We start from the raw sequence: 24,401 nt of genomic DNA, 5'->3' as shown, positions 1-24,401 counted from the left end.
CGTCCCCTGCATCGGCAGGCGGACTCTCAACCACTGCGCCACCAGCGAAGCCCCCCCTGTATTTTTAAATACTGTTTTCCTGCTAATACTGACTAAGCAAATTGTGATTTTCAGTGGAATCAAATAATGTTTCGATGATTACAATTTTAGGATATTAAAGCCTCTAACAGGAGACATACTATGGGCTCTTGTGACATCCTTGCTGATTTCTGAGGAGGGTTCACACTCCAATTCTGATGATTTTCCCTAGGCCGGTGGAACGGCACGTCCACCCTCGGACACCCGGGCTGACTCGGGAGAGGCTGGGCTCAGGGGGGTGAGTTCCTACCTTCTTCTCAATCTGCTTGGTGTCCAGATTCTGAAACAGCAGCTTCACCCGAGCTTTCCCATCATCTGAAGATCCTTTCAGCTGAGAGAATTTAAATCTCCAGAGCACATTCTGTAAAGGAAGGCAATTATCTAGTGGTTTAGACACAAGAGCTCACTTCTTTAATTAACATGGGTCAATATGTTAAATAATCTATTTAAATAAATGTAGACATTTTCTCCGTTTTCTTATGTACACTGAGCACGTGGTGACTTAGAATCTCCACCTTCTCTTTCCGAGTATAAGAGACTGACCCCCTCAAACCACCAGACTTCCTGGGGGACCCTCCCGTCAAGCTCCAAGGAGCCTGTCCTGGTGCCCGAGCGCCCAGGCCCCTGTGGTCTCCTCTTCAATCCCATGCTACCCGCACCGCCTTTCTCCTGGGTTTTCCTTACGTTTAAAAGCATCATAAGCGCTTTGCTCCCTTTTCTTCTTGTAAAACTTAAAAGAATCCACTCCAAGGCCCAGGTCTTGCTACATGGAGTATATGAGACACGGTCAGCAGTGCAGAGAAAATGAAAACCTTTCTCCCGCCCCCTCCCCAGGTTAAGTTCAAATCACTCAATGTTGGTTTCTCCTGAACCAAGCTGAAAAACGTAGGTGCTATTACCTCTTAATACTAGTGCAACAATTGCTTAATGTTTGCTAAGGTACTTTAGAGATGATGTGTACTCTATAAACGCTTAGTCTTCAATTAAAAAAAAAAGGCTGCAGCAAATAAAGACTTAATGGCTGCCTTTTATAAAAGATAGTCTTTAATTATAGACTCTTTATGATAATAAATCTTTATCGTCCCAGAAAAAATCCCAATAGAGAACAGCAATTATTTTTTAGCAAGCTCTAAGTTTGTATTTAAAGCATTTATTTTGAAATAATGAACATACGTTTCTCTAAGTATCACAAAAGGCCAAGAGGCTGGGACGTGGGGAGAATTTCAGAGGCGCTGTTATCCCATTGGCTCCTTGGCCCATCTATTCACACCCACACTGGCCTCGAGGCTCCTGGCACATCTTTCTTTTATATTGAATCTCGCAGCCGAACAGAGGCTCTGCAGCTCATGGTCAAGTGTCACCACGTATGTTCCTTCTCGATGCTGAGAAGTTGGAACCCCGCGGGGTCTCGGGGAACAGTGACTCCAGTGCTTCCACTTTCACGATAAGTCACTGGGGTCCTTGCGCCGTGCTCCCCACTCGGGCACCAGGGCCCTTTCAGGTCGGAATCACTGGACCCACCCAGAATGAGGACGTTCAGAAGCCGCTTCCATCACCACTGAGGTAGCAGGCTCCAGAAGGGCTGCTGGTCCACTGAGATGAGCCAGAGAAACGAACCACAGCAACGGCAACAGCCCAGCCAGGAGGGCCCAGCACCAGCGATGAGACTGGCGGCGGCGGGGAGAGCTCTCAGGCCGCCTGCAACGCGCCCTCCCGGGCAGCTCCCATCTCCCAGGGCGTGGCCCCGGCTTGCCCTTGGAGGGCAGGGAAAGACGGCTGTGATTTCAGCCTCTAAGATTTTGTGAAAACAGCCCAAATCTCACCTGCCTTTAAAACTACCCGCCCTCCAGCTGTCCTGCCAGGAACCTGTAATCATAAGGGCGTGCATCTAGCAGAGCTGGAGGCATCTGATATCACGGTGTTGCGAAATTCCTCACCAAATAAGCAAGACCCGGACCCGCTCTGAGAACATCACCTGGTGTTTGTTCAAATTTGCTTATGAAGAAGAAGAGCTCAGGAGTCGTAAGATTCTAGGAATAACCTACCTAATTATCATTTACATAGTATCATAAATGGCTGTTAAAACAAAAAAAAGAAAGGCAAGATCAGCATAGGACTTAGAAATATGGCAGCAAATGCCAGAAAACAGCTAAAATTGTCGAAGGGGGTGCTCTGGGGAGTGAGAGTGATAAGGGACAGTTCAGAGGACTGCTTTTCCATTATACCTCTGTTAATACTAATAAGCCTTTTAAAACTTTGTAAACGTATAATTTCGATTAAGGTAAAAATTAATAATATTCATTCTAATCATGAGAAAAACATCAGGCAAATCCCAATAGAGGGGCATTCTACAAAATATTGAATACGTAACCAATGCTCTTCAGAATTGTCAAGATCATCAGATACAAGGAAGTGTGAGAAACTGTCACAGTCAAGAGGACCCAGAGACATGGCGACTAAATGTTATATGGTATCCTGGATGGGATGCTGGAAGAGAAGAGGGGCATGAGGTAAAAACTAAGGAAATCTGAATAAAGTATGGACTTTCGTTCATGATAATTTATCAGTATTGGTTCATTAAGAGTTACAAATGTACCATACTAATGTAATTTGTTACTAATAAAGGAAACTACGGGCAGGATATATTGGAAAAAAAAATTAGTGTAGACAAAAAAGTGCAGAACTCCCTATGTGAAAGCCCTGCTTATCATTTAAAGAATCCACAGTGGTCCTCACAATGAAGTCCTTTAGCTGCATCATCGTTATCTGTTTGGTACGTTATTTTTACACTGAAACTGTCCTACAAGGCGATGTGAGGGAAATGCAGCTTGTGAGACGTACACACACAGCTCCTTTGCTTAAAATCATGCTCTCATGTCACATGGTGGCCCATCTGGGGTGAGGTAAGGTGTCCTAAATGTGGGAGCGGGAGGACAGCCTTCGGGGGCGGCCCCCTTCCCTTCCCTTCCCACAATCAGGAATCTTCAAGTCACTAAGGGTGGCCTCTTTGAACTCCTTCTGAACTTCTAAGTACCTATAAACGGTAATTTTTATTTAAAAAAAAGAATTTTCCATTGCCATTATGGATGACACTTCTGCACATTTTAGCTACAAGTGGTTCCAGGTAACAGTCTAACTTGAGGACTCTGAGCTTTCCTGCAGGACTGGACTTTCCAGGCCAGAACCTGACACGCTGTCCACTCACAGCTCAGAGATGCTGCCTTGGCTGACCGCTAAGCCCAGCAATGTCCTGGCTGCTTCAGCAGCCTCGGGATGTGTTTGGAGGGGCCCTGAGTCTCCCCGCCAGCCGTCTGAAGGCTGGGGGGAACCCTGATCTCTAGGACTCAATCTTGGAAGACAGAAAATGTCTTTCCAGCATCTCAGTAATTAAAGAACAGTTTTACAGTTAAGCGAGTGTTACAGGAGACATGCTAACGTTTATGTTTTATTTTTATGACTGCAGCAGGTTAATGAGGATAACCTTCCTTTGTAGCAAATTTGAATTATTTTGATTATTATTACACACTGATAATGGATAATTGACATAAATTGACAATTATTAAAACGTTCAACAAATAACCCAACTAGCAATTCCAGAGACTTTGCGAGAAAAGGATGAGGCGCTAGGGCAGATTCACCGGTTGGCATTTTCCTGGGCGGTCCGGTGGAATCATTCTTCACTCCTCCAGTCAGCCCGAGGCCAACTCCGCATTTCCCCTCCTGTGAGAAAGTCAATTCCCTGTTTTTCCCCCAAAACTATCCTTCCTGCTCCTCCACCTGGGTCTCAGCTCAGCCCTGCGGCAGCATCAGGTTTCAGCCTAACAGACGCGTGACGCAGGGGATGAGGCCCATCGCGAGGACCACCCCCATCGCCCCGATACAGAGATGTCGGTCTTCTGCTATGCATGGGGAGCTTCAGAAGGTGAAACGAAAATGTGGCTGCACGTTGACATTTGGAGACAAGGCGAATGCCCCAAGTAATAAGCAAACATGGAAAGAAGTTCCCTTTGCTTCCAGGTCCCAAACATTTGAGGCCGTGCACACGGGCGGCACCAGAGTCCGCGGCCCCGTCCACGTGCGCTCTGATGTCCACACGCTGTTTTCGAAGTCTTGTTACGTCCTCTCCCACTTCTGCTTAATTACAGCAGAGATGGGGCACTGGTTGGCCCCAAAACAGAGGGATCAATAAAGAATAGGTCAGTTTGGAAATGGGCAGAGATGTACTTCATTTCTATCATGGAAGTGCGGGGGGCACCGAGGATGGAGTTCTAGTTTATTCTGGGTTAATATTTTAAAAATAGTTTGGAAATTTAAAAATATTAGATAATGATCTTCTTACTTTTTAAGTGCAGAAAAAATTTCCAGGTCAAACGTATTTCTTCTCCCCTGTGATTTCAGATCCTCTCAGCTTAACTCATCTTTATCAGTGTTGAAAAGGAGAATTGATGGTGAATGAATTCATGCTTGGAAATAACTGCTCAGCTCTCCTCTGCCAGGCACAGAGGTGGGGAATTAAGCAATGTGACCTCACGCGTGCTTCTGAGGTGGATGCCATGCAGACGCCCAGCATCAAAACTGGGGCTCTTATCGAATTCTAGGGGCTTTTTAAAAGCATTTGGTTAGTAAGTAGCACCGCCACGTTGTGTATTTAGTTTTACCCACACATCATACACAAATGGTCTGATCTAACAGTGTAATGTGGTATAGGAGTGCTACTTATCTTGTGAAAATAAGCGTGATAAACCCCAATCTAAATATTTTGGGGCCCCCCCATTTTTCCATAATGACTTACATAAAGGGCATATGGAGAAAACCTCATTTTCATACTGTTCATAATTATTTCATATTCAGTAATCATTTAATTATTTTCATAATGATTTCATATCAATCTAGAAATAGTGAAATCCTATGAGTACTGAACTTGCAAATGTCATCCTACATTAAAAGACTGAAGATACATCAAATGAAGTAAAATTATAAATATTTTATATATTTACAACCCACTGGTATACTCTTCACTGTTAGGTTGAGAAAGCTTTTTTTTTCAAAATTAATTCAAATATTGTAAGTTCTGAAAATAAAATTTCAAAAGGAATCCATGAAACAAGCCTCCGGAATAACTTTCTTTTTTTCTGTGTCATTTTTTGGTTTCATTTTCCATTACTGTCTACTGTTTACTGTGTAAATAAACGTATAAGTATTAGGCCAGAACTTCTTGAAATAAAGAAGTAATCACAAGAAAAATGTGGAGTCAAGAGTTCACCTTCAAAGGGAAACAGGTCAGGAGAGGGTCTGGCGTCTGAACCAGAGGGTCAGACGAGCAAAAAGAAGGCTTAATTGGAACTTCATAAAAACGTGACTGCACGAGAGTGGAGCGGACGCTGCGCTGGGGGGGCAGGAGCGCAGAGGCCGCGGCGCCTGGAACCTGCGGCCGTCGAGCCCCAGGCGGGGCTCAGCCCTGACTGCCCGCCGGGCACAGCCGCAGCTGCCCGCGCCTCCCGCAAGCCCAGCGGCTGGGGAGCCGCTCCCTCTCCGCCAGGGGCGCCGCGGGGCAGCCCGGTGGGCTGGGCAGGGCCACCGATAAATACTATTTCAGCTAGGAGAGCTGGGTGGAGTTACGCGGTTCGGTGAGCAGGACGTTTAACACGGCAGCCGGCTGAGCCCAGCGGTGAGAAACACAGGGTGCCTGTTTCCAGTCTCGTTCGATTAGCGTGAGGGCGAAGCGGGGAAACGCCCCGGGTTCAGGGCCGGGAAGAGTCTCCCAAGGGCCCCGGGCCTGGACCTGCCTGCGCGCTGCCGGGGACAGCGGGACGCGCGGAGGGCGGGACCCTAAAGAGAGAAAGACCCGGGGCAGCCAGGGGGGCAGGGAAGCTCAGTGGGCAGGTAGGGGAGAGGGTGTGGGCGTCACAGGCCACCCATGGGCTCCCCAGACCCCCCCGGCGGCTCCGGGGGAGCCACTCCGACCGGCCAGACCTAACCCGGCTGCACAGGCTGCAGGCCTGCGGGACACGGGGCCTTTAGGGAAGCCCAGCGGGGTCTTCTGCTGGCGCCTTGGGAACATCAGCGTCCTGGGCCTCGGGGTCCCCTGAAGGGAGAGTGCCGGCACTCGCTCCCGACCTCTCACGATCACTCACACCCCCTCCCCGGCCTGGCCCGGCCCCGGGGGCTGGGTGCGGTACGCCCCGACAGAGTGCGACCGCACAGCGGGGACCCCGCGGGAGGCACGGGGACCCCGGCCAGCGCACTGGGCGCCAGGTGTTATGCCATCCGCGACCAAAGAACCAGACCTGCCGGCTGGCAACAAGCTGCCCACGGAAAAGCTGATGGGAGTGGAGGCTTCGCTCCTGGACTGAGCGGGCGGGCCCGCACTGAGCCCGGAGCAGCCAGGGAATGGGTACCGGCTTCAGAAACGCACTCTGAAGGTGAGCCCTGGAAAGTCTCGGTTTAGGTTTCCTGACACACAGGACTCCTTGAACCACAAGCAAGAAACAGACGTTATAAATCAGGGTGGCTGCTTAACAGCTGTGTTCAGGGCTTCTCCCTTCTCTGGGGGAGAAGTGCTCTGTCACTTCCCTGTCTCCGAGGACACGTGGAAGGAGGTCGTGCACGTCTGGCTAAAGGCCAAACAGCATGAACAGCGAGTCATGGGGCCCGAGCTGCTGGGAACCGTGGGTGGAGCAGGCGCGAGGGAGGGTGCCCGCACGGGGTCGGGAGCCTTGGTCCCCTCTGTGACCTTGATGTCGGAGGGCAGACAGGAGAGCCTTCTCAACTCCAGTCTCATGCAAGCAGACCTCTCGTCATTGTAAACAGTCTGTGGACCCCTATTGGGGAAACAGGGTAACCATCTTCCCGGGAGGAAGGAAAGTGACAAGAGCACAGTGGGTTTCCGGTCCAGAATTCTGTGAAGGGTGTGGACTCCTCCCCAGAACGGGGGTCCCTGCTCGCTCGGCGGGGCCGCCCCGTGCATTGCGGATGTTTGACCTCACCGCTCACCCCTCCCCACTAGATGCTGGTAGCACCTCCCTTCGAAGCCGTGACACTTCGGTGTCCCTGGCAGGTCTCACTCCTCTCCCCATCACACCGGGGCTCTCCCCTCACCTCCGTTCCTAATTAGCAGACAGTGGATTTTAAAAAATATCGAAGGACAAAATACTGGCTTCATGTTTGCAACAAAATTCTCAGCACTTGTGTGGTCGGGTGAACACCCAGGCCCCTTTGAGATGCTGATGGGAGTGGGTCTCCTTTCCCATCCCTCACGCTGGTTGTTTAATGTCCAGGGAAACTGAAATCCCGTCACGGCTCACAGGTGTGGAATCAGCACCTGGTCAGCTGCACCAGGTGTGGGGCGTCGACCCCCCAGGCCAGGTGTTAGGTCCGGCAGGGGTGAGGGGTCTCCCCAAAGGGCTCAGTCGGTGCGGAGGGTCCTCCCCCTGAGCGGCACAGCCCTGCCGACCTCCCCCTCCCCACTCCAGACCCCTGGGCACCTGCCCACGGGCACCACGTGGTGTGGTGTCAGCCCTGCCCGGCTCTGGGGCTTGTGAGATCCTGGGACCCGGAGCTTTCAGAGAGAAGGTCCACCACGAAGGAAAACTTGCACAGGACACGAGACTGTCGGGGCTGGTGATGGCTGAGATGCACACAGGTGTTAATGGCCGTGAAATGTAACAAAACGCACCGCTGATGGGCACCTACCCCCAGATGCTTGGCCCTTACCTTTGTTTTGCTGTCAAAGCAGGTGAATCCCAGAGCGAAATCCACCGTGAAGCACAGGGTGTCTCCTTGCCAACTGCACATGTACGTTTTGGACTAGAAAAAAGTATTGTGAGAAAACATTCTTTAATAATGAGGTTTAACATTAATCAGGTAGTTACAAGACTTCCCCCAGTCAAAACCTATTTTTTTTTAAGTGTTAACGTGTAAACCAGCTGGAGGGAACCTGGAGGCCCGAGGTCACACGAAACGTGGGACACGGCTCACACGGGCAGCGTCCCTAGCTTTTGGTCTGTCAGCAAATTGTAGAAGTTGGACCATCTGCACGGGCGTCACTCTAACTAGAAATAAACCAGCAGAGCACACAGAGCTCCATTCGCCGAAGCCTGTTTGAAACACATCCCAGATCAGTAAATCCCTGTTGTGACTCATTCCAGAAGGACCAGCCCTGTTACACAAATGGGGGCTATCGTTTTGCTCCTACAAATTGCCTCGGGACAGGCCAGGCTGGAAGTGTGTCCAGGAGAACCTAGACCCGGCTCTTCTTGGGAAACCGTCCGAGGAGGAGTTTGTTGTAAAACGAGAACAAAGGACAGAAACAACGGCAGCAGCGACATCACCAAAAGCCAACCCAAGGACCGAGGACCCCTCACAGCCAACCGGGCCAGGGACCAGCCCAGCCTGTGTGCTGTGCCCACAGCAGTCAGCCAAAGAAAAGACCACAACCAGAAACATGAAAATTATGAAAGGAAAAATCTCCCTGGTAAAGGCAAACATACAGTAAAGAGAGTAGATCATCTCTTATAAAGCTAGTAGGAAGATTTTTAAAAGGTAGTTAAATCATCTATATCAACAGTAAGTACTTAAGGGATACACAAAACAAAAGAATGTAAAATGTGATGTCAAAAACATTAAACATAGCAGGATGGAGTAAAAGTGCAGGGTTGATAGAATGCATTCAACCTAAGAGATCATCAATTTAAAATAACACACACACTCACACACACACACACACACTACACAACACACACTATACAACACACACGCACTCACACCATCACACACTCATACACACACACTCTCACACACACACACTCACATACACCATCACACACTCATACACACACACTCACTCTCACAACACACTCACATGCACGCACACTCACACAACTCACACACAGTCTCTCACACAACACACACACACAACACCCACTACACAACACATACGCACTCACACAGTCACACACTCATACACAGACACACACTACACAACACACACTCACATACACACTCTCACAGACAGACACACTCACACACTCTCACAGACACACACTCGCACACACACACACATATATATGTTGATATATACATAAACTTCATGGTAACCACAACCCAAAATCTTCAGAAACACACACAGAAAAGAGAAGGGAATCAAAACATAACACTAAGACGAGTCATCATACCACAAACGAAGAGAGCAAAAGGAGAAAGAAACAAAAGAAAACTACAAAAACAACCAGAAAAATAACTAACAAAATGGCAATAAGTACATACCCATCAATAATTACTTTAAATGTAAATGGAATAAATGTTCTAATCTAAAGACACAGAGTGGCTGAATGGATACAAAAACAAGACGCATGTACATGTTGCCTGCAAGAGACTCACTTCAGATCTAAAGACACACACAGACTGAAAGTGAGGGGATGGAAAAAGATATTCCATGCAAATGTATCAAAAGACAGCTGTGGTAGCAATACTCATATCAGACAAAATAGACTTTAAAATAAAACTGTTATAAGAGACAAAGATGGACATTACATAATGATGAAGGGATCAATCCAAGAAGATATAACAATTGTAAATATTTAGGCACTCAACACAGGAGCACCTCGATATATAAGGCAAATATTAACAGACATAAAGGGAGAAATTGACAGCAACACAATAATAGTGGGGGACTTTAACATCCCACTTACATCAATGGACAGATCATCCAGACAGAAGAACAAGAAGAAAATACTAGCCTTAAGTGACACATTACCAGATCTATCTATCTATCTATCTATCTATCTATCTATCTGCCATCTATCATCTATCTATGTATTGAGGGGGGAGGGGGGAGAGAGAGAGAGAGAGAATTGGGGATAACAGAGCAGCTTAGGCAATAGCAGCAGATGATGGATTCTGCCTGAAGGACATGGGAACACAGGTTATTCACACAGCTGAGTTGAGGCCGAGAGATCAGTGGCAGAGCAGTTCTGGGAGGGGAGGGACCCAGAGACACATGTATAGGTGTGGATGCCAAAGGACCGGGTATATCCCAATGCTAGTGCATATATATATATATGAACATCTCACGGCGAATGTTTAGTAAGTGTTGAGTTGTATGACTTACAAATAAAGCTGAATGCTTCCACCAAAACCAGAAATGTTTATTTTATAAGACAATGTATGGATGCAGTATTTGGGATTGGTGATTTTGTTGACAGTGCCTTTAATGTTCTACTTGTTTTCTGAAAACTTAGCTCTAAGTGAAATCTTTTTTTTTTTTTTTTTTTTTTTTTTTTTTTGTTGGTACGCGGGCCTCTCACCGCCGCGGTCCCTCCCGTGGCGGAGCACAGGCCCCGGACGCGCGGGCTCAGCGGCCGTGGCTCACGGGCCCAGCCGCTCCGCGGCACGCGGGATCCTCCCGGACCGGGGCACGAACCCGTGTCCCCTGCATCGGCAGGCGGACTCTCAACCACTGCGCCACCAGGGAGGCCCCTAAGTGAAATCTTAAAAGATCAACCCAAGTTAGTCTTGTCTTACTCAAGATTACATGGAGTTCTTTTTTTAGGGATACAAACATAACCTTTAAAAGAAAGTGGTTTGGAGTCTTACGCCAGAAGGAAGTAGATGTCAAGAAACGTACCCTATTTTTAGAATGTTTTATAAGTTTTTGGGAAGCAGCTGATCTGTGATATCATATATTGGAGACTCTGGGTTTACAGTGAAAAACTAGGACAGGATCCCCCCGTTATTGAGCTTGGATTCCAGATAAACGCTTGGCCTCGTGATTCTCAGCCACATTTTCAGGTCACGTCGGTGTTCCCTTCCTGTCCTCATCCATCAGAACCAGAATGGTTACAGCCTGGAAAGAGGAAGGTTTAAAATGCGAACAATTAATAAAAGCTAATTTGGCTGTGCTCTTCCATGATGGGAATGTGAATTGGAGGACTAGATTGACCCCGAAATAAATTCAGGAGCAGAAATAGAAACGTTACACGCAGCGCTCTGCGTTCCCATTTAATTAAATTAGGCTGTGATGGCTTTTAGAGAAATGAGTTGCTGAGCTGTAACCGAATCCACACTCCAGCATCTTCCTGGGAAATACTCAGGAGAGCTCACTTGGATCAAGAACAGCACTAAATAGCACCTCTCACAGTTACACAGATGTCGGCGATTCACTCTGGAGACTTTCAAATATTTACCATGGAGATTACTCAATTTAGAGTTTTCAAACAAAATTTCCTAGGAGAGCACAGCTCCCGTAGTCTAGATGTTTTCTCATCAGTGGCTCTGTCTGTATTCAAACAGCTGGAGAAGGAACACGGGCTCTTTAACTGTTTAACCCCCAAACGGTATGGATGCTGCAGCCCACTCGACTCCCTAAACGTTGCTCAGCGGCTATCTGCTCTGCACGGGTGGAACCCAAGGGTGACCAATGTCCCTGAGGCCTGGGGGTCACACACGACATCCAAAAGGAAAGCATGGAAAAATAGGGCGTGGCCGGAGGACGTGCCGCAGATGCACAAGGAGCCGCGTGGTGCTGCAGTGTGGGAGGGCCAGGGGCGCAACACGGGGTGGTGAGTGTGCCCCGGGGACCGAGGCCCACAGTCCGTCCAGGGCCCAGGCAGTTTCGTGGGCCCGGGCGGCAGGCCTGGACCTGCCTGCAGTGTTGTCCCCGGCTGCATCGACGCGCGGCTGCAGGAACACGAGGACGCACGCTCTCTGCCACTGACACGTTAGGTTAGGATCTGGGGGTGGAGAGGAGACACACAGGAGCCTGGGACGGTCTCCCTGCTGTGCGCTGCTGCTTACGGCCAAAGGACAGCCGGGCGGCACCCCCAGGCCAGGGTGGAGGACAGGGTGGTAGAGCCCTGACCCGCAGCCTGATCTCGAATGCTCGGGAAGACCGGGATTCAGGGCATCGGCGCGGGGGAGGGCACAGACCGTCTGCCGTCCTCCTGGCTGCGGCGGGGCTCGGGGGCATCTGCAAGGCCCGGAGGACAGGCTGCCTTCTGGGCGGCAGCTTCCCCGGGCTCAGAGGATCTGAGACCCCAGCCTCGGCGCTCCTTCCAGCTCAGCCGCAGACCTACTACGGCCACGTCTGCCTTAACGTCTGCATTTTGAGCATCTTGATTATATTTTAAACATAACTTGGAAAGTGGAGGTGCAAGTTCTTTGTGGTAAAGGGATGAGCAAAGGGCGCTCGACTCACTTTAATGAACAAAAGTAGAGGCAACACCAGGAAATGCAGGGGTGCTCTGCTGACGGGGTTTGCTGTGAAAGGGGAAAACGCTCCAGGGGCAGGAACTAAAGACACCCGGGCTGGAAAGACGTTCCAGAGAGGGCTGTGCTGTAAAGCCAGGGAGAGGCACAGTGAGTGATGCGTGACGAGATTTTGCAGATACAGAAGCTGGATCCTCTTGTCTGGCAGAATTTGGGAGGATTACCATTTTAAAGCCTGCTACACAGATGCCACTTAGCCCACCTTGAAGCCTGGCTTCCTCAACATACTGGCCGTAGTTTTGACTTCGAAAGCACGCAGTTGCACTTTCTCACATCCACAGTGTTTCCAGCTGAAAGAGCTGTCAGTTCATGAGCGATAAATGAATAACAGATTCCCTGGGAAGATGTTCACATCATCCGAGAGAACTACAACTGAGCAAGGGTATCTCGGGGCCTCAGAAGGAACCAGGCTTGGTTTCCGTGAACGTCTGCGTGGGACCCACCGTGTGGACCACAGACTTCAGAGAACGTCACGCGGCTGAAGGGATGCTCCCTGCTCCCGTCTAGCACTGAGCGCCAGGGGACTCGGTACATTTTTACACCCTGAACGAGAGATAAATGATGACACAGAATCTTTTCACATTCAAAGCAGTGCTGATAAATGAAGGAGCTGCTCCCAAGTCCTGACCCAGAGCGGCTGACGCCAGGCCGGGAAGGAGAAGGAACCCAGAACTTCCGTGCGGAGTTAAACCTACCCCACGATGCTGCATCTGTTTTCTCACTTCTAGCCATGCGAATTGCCCCGTGAAGGGCAGCTGCTACTCCCGACAACGCGGATTATGACACACGCTACCTCATCCGTTTAGTCCATACACACCCCAATCTGGGAGAGATTAATTTGATGTGCTGAAAAGGGAGAAGCGACCCAGACACGTGAGCTGTTTTACGTTCCTGTTGGATCATTAAGTTTGAGAGGGAGGGCCATTAAGTGCCTTAAACTATGACAAAGGTCCAGGTGAATTCACAGTAAGTAAACACGGTCGGTGAGCAGACACCAGGGACCTGACTGCGCCGTGGGCTGAGGGCGCTTCCTTTACGAGGGCGCTTCCTTTACACGGTGCTGGAGGCCCTTTCCTCGCATTGAATAGGAAGACTGATGTAAAGGAGATGAAAGCTCTGCCTCACTTTCCCCTAAGTTCACCCATTTCATCTACGGGGCACACTTGACGTAGGGGCCCCGACGAGAAACGCCCGAGAAACGCCCAACCCCTGATGACTCCTGTTTTCTGGAATGCCCGCTACAGCTGCTCTAATTTACGTCTCAGGTGCCCAAGCAGGTTTAATCAGAGACGACGGAGAGTCGCTCACCCCCGTCCTCTGCACGTCCAGGAAGGTGGCCCTCTGGAAGGACAGCTCCCACGCTGCGAGCTCACTCCCCAGCTCCACGCTGAACACGTGGCTCCTGCCGTGGCCCACGAGGACGCTGAAGCAGAAGGGCCTGTGGTCCCCGCAGCTGGGGTCCTGGAGACCCAGACAGAGGCTGGCTTGGGCCCAGCACTCATCCGGAAGCCAGAACTGAAAGAGAGAGGGGGGCACGCAGGTTAGAGGGGACGGCCCCCCGGGTGACCGGTCCACGGAGGGCGCCCGGGACAGAGGGGCCTCTTCCAGGCTGGGGGCTGGGGCCACACTCCACCAGGCGACCTCCCGGCCACGCGCCTGGGTTCAGGAGCAGCGGCCCCCGACGTCGCTGCCGTGGAAACGGGCCTGTAAGTCAATATCTGGGAGTCAGTTATGTCCAAGTGCCAGTGCTCTGCAAGCATCTTGCACCTAAATCATCAGCGGCCACAACTTCTGTTTCTGTGCTTAGCTTTAAAGATAAAGAAAAAAGTCACGAGATGTTTGTGCTTAAGTGGAGCACAAAATCGGCCACCGCTGAAGACAGCGAGACCGCACAACTCTGCCCGCTCTGCCGGGGTCCCTGAAGGGTGGCCCGCTCCCCGGCCATGCGCGCAGCTTCTGGGGTCCCCCGGGGACACTGGGCCACCGAGACCCAACTACGTGAACGCAGAGGTCCTGGCCACACAGAAGACGTGTTTCAGAAGTAGTTTCAAAAGCCAAGGTTGAAATGAGAAAAAAGAGCCGTCGTTCAGTTCCTGATTAAACATTTAAGCGGAAGATGCGAATCAGCCTCAGCGCTTCGTCCGTGGATCACAGACATCCCGGGGCGGGTGTCCCGGCAGCTCCGAACCTCGGGGCGGGGGCGGGGGGGTCTCCGCCTCAGCCTCGCCTGAGTCATGAGCGCACCCGCCCAAGGAGCAACTGCGTCAAGCTTCACTCAGGGGTCAGGAGAGATGGACCCTGGGGCCTCAGATGAGTCAGCGTCTCAGGCCGGAGCCTGCTCTTACCTTCCCCTGTGTCTCTCTGTCTCTGTGTGCGTGTGTCCCTGCATCTCTGTGTCTCTGTCCCCTGGAGATTCACGTCCATCTTCGTCTCCCGCTCACCCACCCGCTACACAGACACCCTGAAGAGTCCGCGCCAGGCCCTGCACTAGGGTGGCCTCTGCCCGCACGGCCTCCCCGGGGAAGGGGCAGCAGGTGGGCCTCCCGCCAGGGCTGCTGAGCAGCCTGAGGAGACGTGACGGGAGCCACAGCCCGGTGGCAGCAGGAACAGAGGCTGCCCACGGGCCGGGCCTTCACGACCCGACTCCGAGCTCTTCGCATCCACGCGGGCTGTCCCGCCAAGCCACGCCCACCGCTCACACCGGCGGCCCGAGTTCGTTCCCCGATTCCCCGTGACCCACCTTGTGGGCTGCTCTGGTTTGTGTGAGCTACGCTTCTGCCTTCTGGGCCCAGGCTTGTGAGAGCAGTGGCTGCTGACGGGGGTGGGGTGGGCGCACGGGCTCCGGGTGCCCTCTGCCTTCTCAGGGCCTCGCGGCGGCTCTGCAGGCCCCGATCCGCGCTGTCCCCGCTTCCGCCGCCCAGGGACCTGTCCTCACGCGTCACTCAGACACTTGCTGCCTGTGGTATGCGACGTGAGGGTGCGTGTGCGCGCGCGTGCGCGCACGGGTGTGGCGTGTGCCTGGTGCGCCTGTCCTGATCCTAAATGAACACGGTACAGAGGCTGCACCTGGATTTTGGAGCCGCCAGATCCTTGACCTCGGACTGGCATGCCCGGAAACTCTTCAGGAAATAGGATATCAGGTCCTAAGTCAAGAAGAGCAAGATGTGAGTCACTGGCCTGACTTCTCAGAAACTCCGTCCATAACTACTGACCCTGAGTGTCAGGACTGACCACCAAAGAAGGACTCTTAGCAAGTGTTTGTGCAGGCGGCACCGTCGATGGTGCGGCTATGTTCTTTCCTGTACTGGCGTAGGTGCGGGGCTGTGCGCTGCTATAGGAGGAAGACAGGCTTTAACACTTGGGACCTTCTGGGCCAATTATCAGCGTTGACCTTGAGCTTTTCACTTCTCTCTAAGCCTAAATACCTGAGCCATAAAATGGGGTGTAAGAGAAAGGCTGTCATGGGTTTAAAGGACAGCACGGATGAAGTGTGTAGCACCTGCATCCTCGCCCGCGTGGCCACAGAGCCCACCGTCCACAGGCAGTGCCGAGCCGTGGCGCAGACTGAACCTTCCCGTCGAACGTATAGCGGACCGTCTCCCGACAAAGTCGGCGACTACACATCCAGCATCAAGTTTCCAGCCGCCCGCTCCTGATGCGGGCCCTGCCCCAGACTGTGGGAAGACAGAAACCATCCCGGTTCACTTTTCAGAAAACAAAATGCAAAGACTATTTTAGAAAATTACCTGGATTTTTTCCTGCTTCTATTTATTTATTTGAGACGATTATAGCAACAATACAGGAAATTTAGAAGACAGATCATTCTATTATGATCTATCCTTTGTCATCTAATTTGTTTTTATATTTCCTCCATGCAGTGTCTCTTTGTACACATAATTCTATAAATGTGTAATGTGATTTTAATGGAGCACTTGAAATATACGACCCTATTAGGTCTTTATTTCTCAGTGGTCGACTGACAATTCTCCCAGTGTTCACTACTGAAGAATGCCATTAACTATCTCCATGCGCACAGCTATTTGACTCTTGCAAATTCCTTGTTTTGAGTCAGTTCTGAGGAGTGAGCTCGTTCGATCGAGCAGTGAAGCGTTTGTGAGTCTTCATTTGAATGGACAAACCTCAGCTCTATGTGCGAGGACAAACAGAAGAGTTAAAAATAACCTTTGAACCATCTGAGAAATCCCAAGAAAGGACACTGAAGGATTTCATAGATGTGATTACTTTCTGCACCTCAAACTGTTGAGCCTCACAAAAAATAATGTGCTATAAATGCTGCGACGTGAGTGAAATCACTGATCCATACACAGCTCATTTCCCCAGATATTTTCTGTAGCTTCTTTTGGAAACAGTAACTCAGTTCTTATGCACTGCAATGTGTCGTTAAGACTAAAAATCGGGAGCGATTCCAAAATTAAAGGTCCCTGAGCTGCTGTGGAGACAGCAAGTGACTGAGGCCGCCCCCCCCCAGATCACTTCCCGCAGCCTGACCAGCTGCAAAGGCCCCTTCCTGACTCTGGGCCCCCGCCTGCCATCCTCGGAGCGTTTACGGTAGAAAACCCATCCCCCTAAACCCTCTCTCTGCCCCTTGGAAATGCAGATCTTTTTAAAGCCTCCGCCGGTTCTACAGGGCGAGCCTGGGTGCCATCCATGCCCCTGGAGCGTGAATGCACAGGAATGGGGCCCGTCTTCCTGTCTCTGAGGGCGGGAGCCTCCCTCCGCGGGGCCCAGGCCACGCTGCACAGCTAATTCCCTCCACGAAGACGGGAGACAGGTTCCTCTTCCTTTGGGCGGGGCCCACCTGGGCCACACTCGCCCCTCACCCAGCTCGGGGACCCCTGCCCTTTGTTTCAGTGGAGTTGAGGTCGGTCTCTGCCCCCAGTGATGTCTTCCTTGTCTGTTTAACTTCGATGGGTACAGGTTTTCTCTGACAGGACTTGAGGAGAATTGTATTCTCCTTATTTACGAGGCTGCACTTGAGAGGTGGCTGGAGAACAGGTCACAGGAGGACCCTCCAGAGAGCTTCCCCCGAGGCCAGTGCTTCTGACAGGTGAGGCAGAACAGGATTTAGAGAGGTGGCATTTCAGGTCAAAAGTCGTGGACTGTTTACATTTTGATAGACCCTTCCTCGCATTGTCACCAGCTTTTTCATCTTTGACAGTCTAACTGGCAAACATATTATTTCATGGTTTCCAGTTGCATTTCTTTTTTTTGTTTTGTTTTTAAAATTTTTTTATTTTATATTGGAGTATAGCTGATTAACAATGTTGTGTTAGTTTCAGGTGTACAGCACAGAGATTCGGTTATACATATACACGTATCTATTCTTTTTCAAATTATTTTCCCATTTAGGTTGTTACAGAGTATTGAGCAGAGTTCCCTGTGCTCTACAGTAGGTCCTTGTTGGTTATCAAAATGTAAACAGTCCACATCCTTTGACCTAGAAATTCCACCCCTCTAAATTTTTCCTGGTGATACACTTGCACACGTGTGAAATGATTTATTACATTGTTTGTAATTGCAAACAAATGGGAACAAATTAAATATCCCTTGATAAGGGCTTGGTAAAATAAAATACGATACATTCATGGAATTGAACACTAGGTAGTGGTTTTAAAGTGGGATCATCTCTTTGTGCATATTGAAGAAAGATCCACAAGATAAACTGCAGAGCAAAGAGTGATGTGTGGAATAGTGTGTATGCTTCCATTTGCAGAGGGAAAAAAGAATAGCGTACATATAAAAAAAAAAATAGAATCGGATTTAGCTGAGCTTCAGGCCAAGGGAACCTGGACCCCACCTGCCTCCAGTGAGGCTTCTGGAATTTACTCCCCCTCCATGCTTCTGGGTCTCGCCTGTCAGATGGAGATGACAAGGATCAACTCCTCAGTTGGGGACAGGATTAACTCAGGATGTAAATGGAGCACGTAGCAGGGCTCCAGGAGGCTCACTCAGCAAAGATAAGATATTATTATCAAGATCCTTTGCCAAACATATGAGTAAATTTGGTTCCACTGACAAATGCAAACGGAATATTCTTAGGTTGAGCGGGACTATTTATGCAGGAGGCGCCTCACTGCTGAGCAGTGTTCTTATTATTCACTATGTGGAGGCTGTTTACGATTTAAGTCACGAAGGCAGTCAAGTCGGATGGATTCCATTTTCTCACCTCTTTCACGGTGCGGGTGAACTACAGACACATAATTTTAAGAACTGGAAAAAGGAATTTTTGGAGAGGAGAAAGTGTCACAGAAAAACACCACCACAACTACAAAATTTGATTTCTGGACTGAATATTAATGACTATACTTTGAAATGGTGATTATGAAAACAAATCGTTAAAAAAATTCTGTACTAAAGTGCTAGTTCTTACAATAATCATACATTTATTTCCATTTTTGAAAACTGAAGTAACTATTACAGATAATTTAAAATTCATGCGTGCAAAATGGCCAACATCAACAATTAAAGGCACCCGGGAAAAGGGGAGATTGTGTAAGATCACTGTTTAAAGACTCCCAGCAAGACACAGAATTCAATCTCCTTTTTAAAAATGTGGAATGCTATACATTTATTATGATTATTATTTACCCTGCATTGAGTTTAATACTTTTGCTGTAGCCATCCTCCTGGCTAATTTCATGATTTCAGTTACTTCATAGTATGTTTATTGATTAAAATTTTTTTTCAATTTTTCTGAAAAGATATGCTGGATAAAAACAGAAGAGGCTCGAAAGTTTATTAATGAAGCACACGTATAAAATATGATGGTCCTATGAAGACATCCCAATACCAAATGAACATCTCAGATGTCTGGAAAGCCATGTAAACAAGTTGAAAATATAAAAAGGCCAGAATGAAATAATGAGGCGCCTACATAAAAAAAAAAAAGAAAAAGGACTTAAAAGTTCCTCTATGATACCCTTTTGTGGAATTTTGTTGAATGATTGTGGGATGAAGCTAGATGTTCACGTTGTTTTACTATTTCAACAGACAGTGGGAAACAAATATTTCTCTCACTCTTTAAGCCCAAAGGGTCATCTCGTTAATATGAAAGCATCTAATGTGCAAAGGAAACTTACCTTGTGAACTTTAAATAGTACCTCACAGAGGTTATAGGTTTTTTCCGCTCGGACCCAGTCTAATGTGCTCACCTGCAGGAAATATAAAACAGACACATAAATCCTACGTGGTCTCGCCCAAAATAAGGGGAACTGTGTGAGGTGATGGAGGTGTTAACTCACTTGATTGTGGGAACCACTTAACGATGTACGTGGATATAAAATCATCACACTGTACACTTTAAATATATTCCATTTTTGTCAATCGTACCTCGATAAAACTGGAAAAAAAATTTAAAGTATACATGCAAAGACACATGCTATTTTTAGTATGAGAATTTAAACATTTACAACAACGGAGCTAGTCAATGTGTCTTTACCTCCACTAAATTCTAAACCAGGAGCAGGACAGTTGAAAAACTAAACTATATGCCATGGCAAGGTTTGCTGAGTAATTCCACGTCCCCGCTGTTGGCGTGAAGCATGAAGATGTTTAGATACACTATTGATACAAGAACCCAGTAACGGCGGAACTTATCTGTTACACACAATTGGGCATAATTTTAGGAATTCATTTTGGATGCCTTTTACATTAACTTAAGGACCGATTTTAGGTTCAATTTAGACACTCCTCACCCATTCTGCTACGCTCCTAACTTCTGCTAAGCAGCTACTATCCGTGTGTCTGCATGGCCATCTGTGGTGTGAGCTGTCCCCTTCCATTTAGTTTTCCTTGCTGATGGTCACTTTCCTTGCCCCCCGGAAGACCCCCTCTCCACGCCCGGCTCCCGTGCTCCCGGTAGGTGACGGCTCAGCCCAGGGTGGCGGTGCCCTCGGACGTGAGTCGGTCCGTGCGTGTCACCCTCTGGGCCACGGTGACCGTTTCAAGGAGAATGTGCCACAGTCAGAGACACAGCTGACACTGAGAAGATGCTCGCACTTCTGGGATGGACCGCTTCTTCCATGGACTTGAAGCGAAACGCTCCCACCCTGAGAGCCTTCGGAAGCTGTGTGGGGACCATGTGGCCATCAGTCATCAGCTGTGACACCGCCCCTCCCCACTAAGGCAGGACAGTGAGAACAGGGAAGATGGGGGACCTGAACTCTCCACCCGCCACTCACTTTCCTGTAACCCTAAAAAACAAAGTTTACTAATTTTCAAAAGCAGATCTTTCTCTTCATTGCCTTCTGCCTTGACAATTTTCTATTTTATCTGACCGTATCTGATTTGAAATAGAGCAGACAGTGTAGATTCTCAGATGTAGTATCTTGGTATATTTTAATATTATTGTGGAACACCTGTGTAGCCCCAGAACTGACACAGAGAAATAGTCTATATTAGATACATAATTGTCTAATATGCCTTCAGTCTACAAATCTTCACTTAAATTACTTCTTTCCAGGTAAATATTTTTTTTAATGACAGAATATACTTCCCTAATTGACATCCTTAAAATTACTTCTAGTATTCGTTGCATATTCATAGGTAACTGCTATATAATTTATATGTTAATGCTATAAGATGCTATAAAATTGGTTTTATAAGTGTTATTTAACACATTTTAATGGTGTCTGCAAACATGAGTAGCTGAAACATTATTTCTCAGATTTCAATTTGCAAATCGGAAATAACGACTCACGCTGAGGAGGGAGAGCTGAGTGCATGAGAGAGGCCAGAGAATCCTGGTTTAATGCAGCTTTTCCAGCATGCATCAGCACAGAGGAGAGACCTGGGGTCACCACTCCCCACCGCCGGCTGTTTGCTCTTCATAGGTAACTCGGCCCCAGAAAACCCCCTGCCTCCCGGGCCCCACGCTGCTCCTTTCCTGTCTTCCCGCCCTTCTCCCTTCTTTTTCCTCGCTGTCTTCCACATCTCCCTTTCCCTCATCTTGAAGGAGCTCAGAAACCATCCTTGAAGACAGGACTTTCTCTTTAATTTTTCCTAATTTATTTGCCACAGAATCTCTGGGCCTTTTAAAAGTTCATTCAGATATTCTGACACAGTGTGTTGGCCACAGGGCTCCATAAGTGTGGTCGGGCTTTCTGGGCAAAGACTGCTGGCCCGGGGATGGAGGAGGAGTGAGGGACCCAGGCTCGGGGGGTGGGGGGGGGGGGTCTGAGAGCAAATCAGCAGGGACACTTGTAGATTCACTCCCCTGGAGCCACTTATTTGTTCTCATTCCAAAGAGAAATGGACCAGAGGCTCACCTCCCACGCCCTCCCCAGAGAGCTGTTGCCTTTTAAAAGTTCATTCAGATATTCTGACACAGTGTGTTGGCCACAGGGCTCCATAAGTGTGGTCGGGCTTTCTGGGCAAAGACTGCTGGCCCGGGGAATGGAGGAGGAGTGAGGACCCAGGCTCGGGGGGTGGGGGGGGGGGGTCTGAGAGCAAATCAGCAGGGACACTTGTAGATTCACTCCCCTGGAGCCACTTATTTGTTCTCATTCCAAAGAGAAATGGACCAGAGGCCCGCCTCCCACGCCCTCCCCAGAGAGCTGTTTATGTTACCTGAGCTCAGAGAGGCTTAAGGACCTCCAGCCACTCCAGTGTGGCCCAAACCTCCGCGTGCACAGGGCCCACCAGCCTCACTCGCCCGCCCGTGAGGCCCGGCCGGAGGGAAGACGCTGTGACTAACAGCCACGACCTCACATTTCATGTCAGCATAAAGGAGATCAGTAAACATATGTATTAAAAACTTAACATATGGTTGTTTCCGATTTGGGCAATTTGCCTCCAGCGTGAGGATACAAAAATCCAAGGTCAGACAAAAACATGTGCAAATATTTAGGTGTAAATTCACTCGCCATATTTTGTGTATTGCCTTTGCAATGAGAAGTTGCTGAACATTAAGAGTAAAATTTCTTCTGTTAAATTCAAATGCGCTGGAGTTTCAGACACACTTATGAATACATAAATTAAGTCCCTCAGTGCTCCGTTTCATCCTGTGAGGTATTCAGCTAGCATTTACCACCCGCATCCTTAAACTGAGGAAACTGCCTAATAGAGGGTGAATTCGTGCCTGTGGTCGCACAGCCAGGAAACAGAAAGATTCTGTTTACAGCCCAAAGCTTCCAATCATTCACTTACAACTTTTTCTACTTAGGCTCTTTTCCCTAACATTTTGCAGAGTAAATATTTCCATTGTCTTATAAAATCTTTCAGCCCCCATTTTCAAATATGCTTTTGTTATTTTGGATAGTATAGGAGAATGATTTAAATCAGCATAATGTCATTATGTAGAGGTAATTTTGATTTCTTTCTTTTCTATTTAAAAAGTTACAGTATTTCTGGTTCTGCCTGTAAGGAGCTTAAGCATCACCACTCCTAAATAACAATCAGCATGAAACGAATGGATGGAAAGATCAACAACTCTTGTTGGATCCACAACAGAGGGGAGGACACAGGGCCAGCCATGGCCCCCAAGCACATATACACTGACAGCAAGTGGATGGAGAAAATATTCCATGTTAACGCTGATCAGAGGTAAGTAGAGGAGCTATTACTTTCCTACAGAGCACACCTTACAATAAGGAATGTTATCAGGGATAAAAAGTGTACGACATAAAGATGAACGGTCAGTTCTCAAAGGAGACATAACAATACTTAACACGTGTGCACCTAACAACAGAGCGTCAGCGTGTGAGGCAAATACTCACAACCTCCAACCATGAGAACGGAACTCGAAGCTTCCCCACTAAGACCAGGAACGAGCAAGGATGCCCCCTTTTCACCATCTAACTGGAAGTCCTTGCTGTGCTCTATGGCAAGAACCACATGTAAAAGGTGTACAGATTGGGAAGGAAGACATAAAACTGTCTTTGATTGCACATACTCTCTGTAGAAAACCTGAAGGAGTTGACCAAATGAAACAAACCCAAAACCTCCTGGAAATAATAAGCAATTATAGCAAGGTTGCAGAATATAAGGTTTACATACAAAATTCAATCACATTCTTGTATGCGAACAATGAACAATCAGAATTTGAAATTAAAAACATATTACCATTTATATTAACATCCCCCAAATGAAATACTTAGTTCTAAGTCTAACAAAAACATACGAGATATATATGAGGAAAACCACAAAACTTCTTTGAGTAACAAAATCAAAGAAGTAAACAAATGGAGGGATAGTCTATGTTCATGGACGGGAAGACTCAACATTGCCAAGATGTCAGTTCTTCCCAACTTGATTTACAGATGCAACACAATCCCAATCAAATTCCCAGGAAGTTATTTTGTGGATATTGACAAGCTGATTCTAAAGGTTATACGGAGGCAAAAGACCCCAAATAGGCAACACATTTGAAGGAGAAGAGCAAAGTCAGAGGCCAGAGACCACCTAACTATAAGATTTACTATAAAGACAGTGCGGTATTGGTGAAAGAAAAGACAGAGAGATCCATGGAACAGAATGGAGAGCCCAGAAACCGATGAATAGACTCATCTGATCTTTGCTAAAGGAACAAAGGCAAAACAAGGGAGCAAAGACAGTCTTTCCAACATACGGTGCTGGGACAACTGGATATACAAATACAAAAAAATGAATCTAGACATACATCATACACCCTTCACCAAAAGTAACTCAAAATTGATCATAGACTTAACTGTAAAATACAAAACTATGAAAAACTCCTAGAAGATAACACAGGAGAAGACCTAGATGACCTTGGACGTGGCGATGCCTTTTTAGATACGACACCAAAGGCACCACTCACGAAATAATAGATAAGCTGGACTTCATTAAAATTAAAAACTTATGCTCTGCAAAAGGCAAAGTTAAGAGAATAAAACAAGGCACAGACTGGGAGAATAAATTCTCAAAAGACACATCCGGGGGCTTCCCTGGTGGCGCAGCAGTTGCGCGTCCGCCTGCCGATGCAGGGGAACCGGGTTCGCGCCCCGGTCCGGGAGGATCCCACGTGCCGCGGAGCGGCTGGGCCCGTGAGCCACGGCCGCTGGGCCTGCGCGTCCGGAGCC

The 24,401-nt window shown here is 48.4% G+C and overlaps 1 protein-coding gene across 18 annotated transcripts in view; it reads right to left on the bottom strand.

Moving 5' to 3' along the window:
• Positions 1–24,401, bottom strand: part of SNTG2 (syntrophin gamma 2) — a 198,653-nt gene that overhangs the window by 6,368 nt on the left and 167,884 nt on the right. For 11 of the 18 annotated variants that reach the window (XM_028496836.2, XM_028496841.2, XM_028496837.2 and 8 more), the window contains 4 exons: positions 19,443–19,514; positions 13,651–13,857; positions 7,792–7,884; positions 329–439 (listed from right to left, as the gene is read on the bottom strand). In XM_028496836.2, the coding sequence (XP_028352637.1) occupies positions 329–439; positions 7,792–7,884; positions 13,651–13,857; positions 19,443–19,514 (483 nt within the window). The other 7 variants (XR_003682319.2, XR_003682321.2, XR_003682322.2 and 4 more) reach the window with 7 other exon arrangements.

This window comes from Physeter macrocephalus, chromosome 12 (assembly GCF_002837175.3).
Source record: "Physeter macrocephalus isolate SW-GA chromosome 12, ASM283717v5, whole genome shotgun sequence".
Lineage (NCBI taxonomy): Eukaryota > Metazoa > Chordata > Mammalia > Artiodactyla > Physeteridae > Physeter > Physeter macrocephalus.
The sequence above is the reverse complement of the archived record's forward strand: the minus strand, read 5'-3'. Positions and strand labels throughout refer to the sequence as shown.